This window comes from Nuphar pumila, chromosome 10, assembly GCF_984573655.1.
Source record: "Nuphar pumila chromosome 10, dmNupPumi1.hap1.1, whole genome shotgun sequence".
In the NCBI taxonomy this organism is placed as follows: domain Eukaryota; kingdom Viridiplantae; phylum Streptophyta; class Magnoliopsida; order Nymphaeales; family Nymphaeaceae; genus Nuphar; species Nuphar pumila.
Window position 1 is genome coordinate 683,775 of NC_143258.1, and position 10,936 is coordinate 694,710.

The window sequence follows — 10,936 nt, forward strand, 5'->3', positions numbered from 1 at the left end:
ATCCAACTTCTTTTAAAGCATAGGATGAAGAAAAGCTACAATGTCGTGGACCATGTGAATAAGATGTTGGTAATGTCTAAGAATCTAGCTATTGCCTTAAATGTCATCCTTGATCGTATGCAAATATATATCTATAATCTTGAATAGTTTGCCCCCATTTTGAAAAATAGTTATATCTATGAGACTTAGACTCCAAAAACTTGAATTTGGACGAGCTTCAAGCCCAATTGACAGTTGAACAAAAATATTTGAAAAAGATCAAAAGAGTGAATTATTAGTAGCTTAAGATGTTGTTGAGAGTAGTCACAACCCATTTAAACACCACCAATTCAAGAGAGGACTCAATCAAAATTTTGGCAAATATAATAACAAAAATGGTTCAATATTTCAAAAATTGCAAGGAAAAACTTATTAAGTTAAATGTTTTAATTACAAAAAAACTTTGTCATATTAAGAAATATTGTTAATCTCGCGACTATAACAACAACGATAGACACAATAAAAGGAATGACGATAGTTCTGAGGAGCTTTACATAGTCTTTATGGTATCAAAATGTTTGTTCTCTAATTAAGACATTCTAGGATGGTGGGTGGACTTTGGAGTTACTCGTCACATCGCAAGGAGCAAGGATAGAGCGGTGGTCCTAAAGGAATTTCAACCCGAAGAACATCGTGTATACATAAGAAACAACACATATTGCAATGCTACGAGAATTGGGTCGTATAGGTTGAATGTGTTAGACACTATTGTTCTTCTGACATATGTAATGTATGTGCCATCCATGAGGAAGAATCATGTGTCATTTCTATCCCTAACTAAGAAGGGTTTTGAGGTCAGGTTTGTTCTAGATAAGATCATTGTAGGTCAAATTAAGTTTGAGGGTATATTTGACCAAGATTATGGTATGTTCAAGCTGGGTTTTCTTAAATGAATAAAGCATATGCTTGGATAATGCATTATCTATAGATGTGAATGTTTGATATTAAAGATTAGGTCATATTATTTTAAAGAAAATGTTGAAAATGGTTATACATGGGAAACAACATGCGATGTTATGGAAATTGGGTTGTATAGATTGAGTGTGTTAGATACTAATGTTCTTTTGTCAGATGTTTTGTATGTGTCATTCATTAAGAGGAATTTTGTGTCGGTTCTAGCCCTAACTTTTGTCGAATCATTGCGGATAAGTACGGTCGAATTAAGTTTCATGGTATATTCGACCAAGATCATGGTTTGTTCAAGTTGAGAGTTTCTGAAATGAATAAAGCATATGCTTCTTATGCGTACATGGATAGTGCATTATCTATATATGTGAATGTCTTGCATCAAAGATTGAATCATGTTAGTTTAAAAAAAATGAATAAAATGGTTAAATTGAAATTATTGCCAGATTTTGATAAAAAATCCTATAGTAAATGCGAAGCCTACATTTATAGAAAATAATGAAAAAATCTTTTCTAGAAGAAGTGATTAGAGCATCTTAATTAGTGGAGATAATTCATATTGACATATGTGGACCTTTCAAGGTTCAAACCCATAGAGGCATGTTTTACTTCATCACCTTTATCAGTGATTTTTTTAGATATGGATACATATACCTCATATCACTTAAGTATGAGGCATTTGAAAAATTCAACAAATATCATCGAGAAGTTAAAAATCAACTTGGACGTAATATCAAAATATTAAGATTTGACTGAGGTGAATATACTTCAAATGAGTTTTTTGAGTATTGTCGAGAGCATGAAATTGATCAACAAACATCAATGCCTGAAATACTATAACAAAATGGTGTATCAAAGAGATACAATAGAACTCTCTTAAATATGGTTCGCTCCATGTTATCACATGCATCTTTACCTAAGGTGTTTTGGAGAGAAGCTGTTTGTACAACTATATATATCATAAATCTAGTTTTCTACAAAAAAGTTATTGTTGACAAGTTTAAAGCCATATTAGTTGCAAAAGATTTTTCACAAAGTGAATAATTGAATTATGTTGATACATATTCATCAGTTGCAACATTTACATCTATAAGAATAATTTATCATTGTGATATATTATGACTTAGATTTTTATCAGATAGATGTTATGATTGTATTTTTAAATAAAAATATTAAAGAAATCATTTTTATGAAAAAACCAGAAAGCTATATAGTTAAAAGCTAAGAAGATAAGGTGAATAGATTAAAAAAATTCTTATACGGAATTAAGCAATTACATTGATGTTGTTCCCTAATGTTAGCAATGGTTCTTCCAACCACGTTCAAAGTACTATCGATTCGATCAATGACCACTTCTACGTGAGTCAAGCTGTAACGCCCCAAAAATTTTAACCTTATTATAGTTCAAATATTGAAATTTTGAAACAAATTTTTTTATAAGTATAAGTAAATCAGATCTTATAATACGAAAATGATTTTTAAAAACGGTTAAGACTTTGAGTGCGGTTACAATAAAGATAACAATCACATCAAAATGTACGGGATATATACATTTCAAACCACGTATAATATAAGACTGAAATATGAAGAATTTTAATTTTATTTCAAATCAGAGTATGAAAAAATACTTCAGTCTCTACATGTTCAAGTACTTAAAACGAAAAGATCATGAATACCAAGATCGCAAATGCCAAAAACTCAAAAAATGCCAATTATAACAAGATTAACAAAAAATAACAAATTACCCTATAAATCATTACCAAGAGCCAAATAACACACAAATACACTTCAATAATTTATAAACTTCATCAAAAATATATTTAAATATAATATATATATATATATAGTGATTTATATATATATATAGTGATTTATAGCCCAAAATAGTTCTATAAATGCAAATTATACTTTGATTGACTTGAATGAACAAATGAATATGTAATAAATAAATAAATAAAATTCAAAAGGTAGAAACACATTTCTAATTTGGAGATAAAAAAATGAATTCTTTATTTATTAATAATCCTTAAAAATTATGAGTTTTACACAAGCGACTTTCGAGCGAGGCCTCTATCGTAAACTCGACAGAGGGATTCAGGGGACTAGTCGTATGAGGAGGTATCAGAGGAAACTGGGAGCTTTTAGTCACTCTCAAGAAGCTAAAGCATGCTCCCTTCTTCTTGCTTTGCCCGATAGGAGATAAAACCTTTGTTTGAGGACATGGCGGCAACAAACGATGGCTCTAGTACCAGTTGTCATAGTCTTTTTGCTAAGAACCGTATGGCACCAAGGATGCATACTAGGCAAGCCTGTAGAGTGAAAGCGGCACACAAACGTGACCCAAAGCAATACAAGATGGTGTGTCAGGAGATGACACGGATGAGCGAAAGCGACACGTGGGAAGCAACTCTTTAAGGCCACCACATGGGAGCGGATGCCCAATCAATGCTCACCGCACTTGGGAGGCCCAACGAGGCTAGAGACTCGTGAGCAAGCAACAACCTTGGAAGGGACGATCACACACAAAGCCACAAAGGCAAGCGGTGTGGCAGGCAATCACCAATAAGCACGTGCAACCTGCAGGCAAGCAAACAAACAAACAAACAAGGTGGTGCGGCAAGACACCAAACAAGCAATCAAAGACACAATGTCCAAGAAATGCAACTTCTATTTATAAGTTGGCCATGCTGCACTTATAGGCGTGGTACACGAGGTGGCATGATAGACTCACTATGGGGCAATATGAGGTGGGGACGGTTTTCAAAGAATGAGCCATCGAGGAGAGCTCTACCTACCAATGAGTCTTCCTCTAAAGATGTTATGGGTGTTGACTCCCAAAGGATAGGAGGAACCCCCCAAACATTTGAAGAACAATAAAAATTTCAAGAGGTTTTCTCTCAACACGAGCACGCGTTGGCACCAAGCTCTTGGCACCACATCTCTCCTTAAGCTATGGGGAAAACCAGAGTTCTGATTTGTCCTTTTGAGAAACGGCCGAAACGTTGGTTTTCTGAGGTCCCATTGCAATATCTAGGAACGATTAAAAAACACTCTAAAGCGTCGAGTCATAACTGTCAACCTTAGGAGAGAGCACTGCAGTTTCACAGAAAATGCACAAGACCTACCACTCAATTTTTGCTGTTAAAAGTCGTGCATCAGACAAGGGAGACCCCACCAGCAGCAGTTATATACAAGGTACCATTGGGTTTTGAACTTGCAACGTCCCACCATAAGGTGACGTGCACTAATAGTTCCTGCCAAACAAACAAGCAGAGACCCCGATGGTATCACAGTCATTAACTTGGGTTGCTTGAGGATCATGAGATATTTAGAGTGGTCCAAAACTTGCCAATCCATGAGCATGAGGAGAAGAGAGAGCTCTTGAATGCGATGAATGATACCGATGACATCCCTATAAGGTATAATAAAGGACGAGATTGATATTCCCACAAGTTACAAGGGCCCTTCCTTAGCTGATACTTTCTTCAATATACAAAGGACTTAAAGGAGGAGAGTGTCCTCAAGTTAAAAAGTGTCAACTCTGTGAGAATAATCCCTTGTTGCGCCCATGGCTTGCCTTCAGCAACCACCCTTGGCGGTTTCATTACAAAAGGGAATTGGGAAAGCAACGATACCCAACGTCAAAATCGGCACAGCTGACCATCCCATCCTCTCAATTCTAGACAACTACACCAGTACGGCTCTAATCAATCAAGTTCACGCCTTTATGATAAAAACAGGCATCGTTTCCGACCCTTATGCCCTCAGCAGGTTGCTCACCTCATGTTCTCTGTCCCAACATTCCAGCCTTGATTATGCGCTCAAAGTGTTTGATGAAATTCCTCAACCAAACTTATACATGTGGAATATCTTGATCAGAGGACATGCCTGTCGCGGTAAACCCAAGGAGAGCGTCCTCATTTTCTCTGATATGTTGGAGCGAAATATCCGACCCAACAAATTCACGTATCCTTTTGCCGTCAAGGCGTGTTCTGAGATTAAGTTGGTTAATGCGGGGAAGGTCGTGCACGGGTTGGTCTTTAAGAATGGGCTTGATGGTGATGTTTTCATTAACAATTCACTCATTCATTTCTATGCAAGCTGTGGGGATCTGGAACAAGCTTTCCAGGTGTTCGTGAAGAGTCCTCAGAGAGATGTTGTCTCTTGGAACACCATGATTACGGGGTATGTACAGAGCCAACAGCCGGACCCAGCCTTGGAGCTTTTTAGGCATATGGAGGAGGAGAAGGTGAAGACCAATGATCTCACTATGGTGGGGGTCATCTCTGCTTGCACTCAGAAAGGTGATCTCGAGCTCGGCAGGTGGATGCACTCTTACATCGAAAGGAACGAGATTGGTATGAGTTTGGTAGTTTGTAATGCTATGCTTGATATGTATACTAAATGCGGAGATGTTGCTACTGCTCAGCTGTTGTTTGATAGGATGCCTGTGAGAGACACCATCTCATGGACTTCGATGATTTTGGGGTATGCAAAACTTGGTGATTTTGTAGCTTCACGGCGGTTGTTCGATCATATGCCTGCTCGAGATATTGCAACATGGAATGCTTTGATAGCTGCTTACGAGCAGGGTGGTCGACCCAAGGATGCTTTAGCCTGTTTCCATGAATTGCAGCAAACGAAAATCAAACCTGATCAGGTCACGTTTGTGAGCATGCTTTCTGTTTGTGCACAGTTGGGGACGCTGGATTTGGGTAGGTGGATTCATGCTTTTATAGGCAAGCAGGGTATTGAATTGAATTTTCATCTCACGACGGCGTTGATAGACATGTACAGCAAGTGTGGAGATCTAGAGAAGGCAGTTGAAGTGTTCCGTTCAGCAAAGAAAAAAGACGTCTTTGTGTGGAGTGCCATGATTGCTGGGAATGCGATGCATGGACATGGGGATGTAGCAATTGATCTATTCACACAAATGCAAGATGCAGGAGTGAAGCCAAATGAAGTAACTTTCACCAACTTACTCTGTGCTTGTAGTCACAGTGGGTTGATTGATGCAGGAAGGCGTTATTTCCATCTCATGCCATGTGTTTATGGTATCAAACCCAAAATTGAACACTATGGATGCATGGTTGACATCCTTGGCCGTGCTGGGCTCCTAAAAGAGGCCTCCGAGTTGATAGAAAGTATGCCAATTGCTCCTCATGCTTCTGTCTGGGGAGCGCTGCTTGGTGGCTGCAAGGTCCATGGCAATGTTGAGTTAGGAGAGCGTGCTTGCACTAGATTACTCGAAATAGAGCCTTCCAATGATGGGGCATATGTGATGCTGTCCAACATATACGCCAAGGCTGGAAAATGGGATGAAGTTTCACGAGTGAGAAAAATGATGAAAGATAAAGGGCTTAAGAAGGAGCCTGGTTGTAGCTCAATTGAGGTTGATGGAGTTATCCATGAGTTTTTAATAGGAGATATATCTCACCCTCTCTCAGAGAAGATATATTCGAAATTAGATGAAATCACATCCAGATTGAAGCTGCAAGGATATGTGCCAAATAGGTCGCAATTATTGCAAGACATAGAAGGGGACGATGCGAAAGAACAGGCACTGTATCTCCACAGTGAGAAATTGGCAATTGCTTTCGGACTTGTCACAATATCTGCACCGGCACCAATTCGGATAGTGAAAAACCTTCGCATATGCAGTGACTGTCACTCAGCTGCCAAAATGATCTCTGTAATTTACGATCGAGAAATACTTTTGAGAGATCGATACCGATTCCATCATTTCAAAGGGGGATCTTGCTCTTGTAAGGATTACTGGTGAGTAATCTGAATTTGAACTGCCAAATAGATGTGTCATGTCTTGGGTTCTCAAACTCTACGAAGAGTTCAAGTGCATGCTATAGCGTCAAATGGATTTTAGAGTGATCCAGGACTTTTAAGAAAGCAAATGAAATGTTAAAAGTGTCAAATAAGAGAAACATGTATCATCTGTTCATTAAATCTGACTGCAGTATCAGGATAGTACTTGCAGCACAACATCCTCATCAGCTGCTGTAGTGCTGCCTCATTATATTCAAACTCCACATATAGAATCTGAATTGTAGCCACATCCAAAGGAGCTGTTTCGATCATATATCCAACAGTTGAGATTGTGCAAAATTTCATTACCCAAATGCCAAATGGGTGTGAATTACATGGGATTTTAAGTTTTCAGGTTATATCGATGTTCTTCAGCTCGTTGAGGCATTAAAAAAAGACGGTCAGTAAACATGTAGATGGTTTCGTGCCGTCACTGTCAGTCTATCAGCTTTAACATGCTTCTGCTCTGCTGGGGAGCGAGCATCCACATGGTTCAAGTTATGAAATAATGCGTCTCTAGACACACCATTTAACCCAGGAAGGACGGTCAGCCAAGGCTTAGCGAGCATCAGTTGGCAGGGGAGGGATGACCCGGTTGGGATTCATGTGTTCTAGCTATGCTTCTGCCACATAATGTTGAAAGAAATGAGGACTTGGCGTTACTGTAAGTGGTTCTTCTAAATTGCTCAGTTGTGTTAACTTGTCTGAATGTTAAAAGGATCAAAATATGTAATTCCCAGTACCATAATTAACATCTACTCATGTTCTCTACTTGTCAACAATCTTCGGAGTTCAGAAGATCCTTGTGATTTCCATGTGTGGTCTATGCAGCACATTCCATACTTGTGTTTTCGACTTTTCAAACCTCAAAAAACAAGCAGATCCAATTCAACATGACATACATAGAGAGCGTGCAAGAGATGTTCAAGAGGCCTAAAATATATATTGACAGTCGGTGAAAAAAGGCTACGTTCCCAACAACATAGTACAGATAAAACTTTCGCGGGCTAGGAGCAATTTTATTTCATTCAAGCTTGCCCTTTCGCAGAAATCATTTCCAGTGATATGTACATGGTGTCCGAGCAATTCAAACTGCCCCTATGATATCACAAATAACATAGCAAGAAGATTAGAAAGTTAAAAGTTGGGAATGGGATGAGGAATACCAGGTAAAACAAAATGGAGGTGATGAGGTACAAATTAGCCTGGACCTCCTGGAAAGATTTCTTAGCTAAACCAGGGAGAGACATACATGATTTTGTTTCAAGTCATGAGGCTACAGAGTCATGCATGAGACCATTACCTAAAATTGAGAACCTGATAACCGAGTCACCGTCTGCTTATGAAATCTATAAACTTTATTCCTGGTTTAGAAGTGCTCAAGTTGGCATACATTCATATGCTTCCTTGTTCCAAGGAAAAATAAACTTGCTCTGGAGAATAGTAACTTAAGTATCCAACAAGAGCCTATATGTAGATGTTTCAGAAGAGATACTTCTCAGTAAGAACTTCTAGGAAGCACAATTCTTCAGCAATCCTTGGTATTATAAAGCTGCAAACCACAGGAAAAAGGGAGCATGATGCCACGACCAACATCAACATAAAAGATGATCTCTCATTAGACAAATATTATGGCAACCTTATTCCCTGATTTCCTCATTGGAAATGTAAGTCCCTTGAACAAAACCAAATAGGAAGCATCTACCGTCAAGCTAAAGTTTGAAATTTAAGACCGCTTAAGCATTTACAGATTCAATATCACATTGAAGAATTGTGTCAATTAGGATGCATGTTTACAGGTTTATCTCATATGACAAACTCACCAAGTCTCTCCCACATTAATTGCAACAAGATAAGCTGCCCCTCAACCAGATAATAAGGCTATAGTCCTCAATTACACGATCAGTTAGCCATTGAATAGTGGGTTCACAGTGACTTCTTTTGAGATTAGGCAAACTGCTTGTCTAAAATACAGCCAATTGTTGCTAAACACCCATGTATCCTTCTTTTTGACATTGGTCTTCCCAATCAAATTCATAATAATACTGAGACTGACCGACTAAACAGAAATTCCATTGGATTCTAGAAGCTCATAGCATTGGTCCTGATAAACCCCAAGTATTGATTCCCTTTCCCAAGTAGGAAAAGAGGTTTTCTACCCATACCACATAACTAGTAACTACAATATGGATTCTCATCAATTCTTCCCAAGTTTATCTAAGTTTCCTCAACATCAAGCTCTTTGGCTACCAGCCTTTCTAAGTAATGGTGGAGAAAATTGCAAATCCCCAAATATGATCCACTAAGAATTAGGTCAACCTATGTAAGGGGATTAAGGAAAAATTCAAACTAACAGCAGAATGAAGGAATGGAAAATTGAGAAGATAATAATAACAGAATAATATTACACGTCCCAACTTGGCATGCAAACAAATCAAAGAATTCAATGATGTTATCATACATGAAGATCCACATCCCCAATGGAAAATGATCTCTTCACAAATTTCATTCAACATATTCACCAGAAGAGAAAACGAAAAGAACTCTCGTTCCAAGACGCACCTAAGAAACGAACAACAAGAGGAATTGACGAAACAAGAACCATTCAGATCCCTCCCTTGAATCAATAATCATCACCGATCTCCATCACAATGAATCGCAGGAAAAGAAAAGACAAAAGCACCTAAAATTCATATTTAGTCACACAAAAGCAATAATTTACATAAAAAAAAGGCAAAGAGAAGTGAAAGAACAAAATCCTTCACCAGAACATCCCCGATACCGCAGCAGTATAGATACACAAGAGAAACAAGAAAAAAAACCAAAATTACATTAAGAAAACAAAAGCTGAAAGTGCCGAAAATGGAAGATGAAGCACGAAAAGTACACCAGGGATCGGAGAGCGAGAAACACAAAGATAATAATCCGTCCGAGAAAGAGCCTTTTCACAGCGAAATTCTTCGTCCACACGCCGGATCGGATTGACTGATTTGGCGTCCTTCCCGATCGGCTAGGGTTCGCGCTTGTTGGAGTTGTAGTCGACGACTTCGGAATCGGTGACGGATCGGGAGTGCTGGACGATGGAGCGGCCGATGGAGTTGATCCACTCCTCCTTCTCCTTCTCGGAGTCGGCGATGAAGTACATGGTGTCGGAGCTGGTGGAGATCTCGAAGGCGAAGGGCTTGTTGAGCACGTCCTCGGCGCCCTTTACGGTCAAGCACGTCCCCACGGGGATGACGCCTCGGGGCCTGGACGCCCGCGTCACCTGAGACTCCTTGAACCAGAAGACCTTCCCCCGCTTGAGCACGAACCACCGGCGGCGCCACGTCTTGATGTACTCGCCCTGCTTCATCAGCCACCCGGCCCTCTCAGGGCTCGCCCAGAAGTCCACCCCGTAGTCCTCCTCCCGCCCCCATCCCAGAAGCCTCGCCATCGCTCGCTCTCTTTCTCTCTGGGTGTGGGGGTGATGATGAGATTGATGAGGAGGAGAGCGAAGAAGAAAGGCCCTGTTTTCTGTTTGCTGGTCCGAGCGAGGGGTTTTGCCAAGTTTTATCGGAAAAAAGGGGCGTGAAAGAAAAAAAAAAACTCCCTGAGCCGTTACGGTCATATTGTGTATAACGAATCGTCGGTTATTTTGAATCCCCACCGCACATCTCTCTCTCTCGGGAACACTATGAAAGCGGGGCTCGTACTCCGGTGGTGATGTAATATGACGGCAACTGCTCTCCTTACCGTCCTTTGTTTTCCTTTCCACCTAATTTTTGCTTTTTTTAGTAAAAGAAATTTCGTCAAGGTGGTCCAACAAATACCACTGCGGTGGTTACCCATGTGGTGAGCCAGGGCTTGGGTCAAGCTGAAGGCCCGGATCGAATCTCGTTGGAGCATAAGGCTGTCATTGTTTTTATGACAGTTGGGACACGTATGGCTAGGTGATCGTGTCTTCAACCCCAAGTTTTACCTCGCAGGGAGGCAGTGACCCGGTTCTCCATAAGAGTTTAGCTTCATCATAAATAACATTAAAAAACAAAATTGGTTCACCTAATAAATCATCCAACTGCCGTTCTTTCTCATAGCATTTTTTTTATTTCACTTAAAAAGGTATATACACCATAGTAATAAAATTTAAAAGGTAAAAAAAAAATGAAAATACCATTTGTAGAGAGAGGCAAAA

The 10,936-nt window shown here is 39.5% G+C and overlaps 2 protein-coding genes across 2 annotated transcripts; one reads left to right on the forward strand and one right to left on the reverse strand.

Annotated features, from left to right (window-relative positions):
• The first annotated feature begins 4,397 nt into the window (after positions 1-4,397).
• Positions 4,398-6,779, forward strand: OTP81 (Tetratricopeptide repeat (TPR)-like superfamily protein). The gene has a single exon (XM_090019958.1). The coding sequence runs from the start codon at positions 4,514-4,516 to the stop codon at positions 6,725-6,727; it is 2,214 nt and encodes a 737-aa protein (XP_089876084.1). The 5' UTR covers positions 4,398-4,513; the 3' UTR covers positions 6,728-6,779.
• Positions 6,780-9,432: 2,653 nt separating this feature from the next.
• LOC149823152 (pleckstrin homology domain-containing protein 1-like) lies at positions 9,433-10,281 on the reverse strand. Its single transcript, XM_090019959.1, has one exon. It carries the CDS (start codon positions 10,196-10,198, stop codon positions 9,776-9,778), a length of 423 nt encoding a protein of 140 aa, XP_089876085.1. The 5' UTR covers positions 10,199-10,281; the 3' UTR covers positions 9,433-9,775.
• Positions 10,282-10,936: the final 655 nt, after the last annotated feature.

Bases quoted from the DNA above. Each gene is read 5' to 3' on its own strand.
- OTP81 (XM_090019958.1), top strand. From the start codon at position 4,514: ATGGCTTGCCTTCAGCAACCACCCTTGGCGGTTTCATTACAAAAGGGA.
- LOC149823152 (XM_090019959.1), bottom strand. From the start codon at position 10,198: ATGGCGAGGCTTCTGGGATGGGGGCGGGAGGAGGACTACGGGGTGGAC.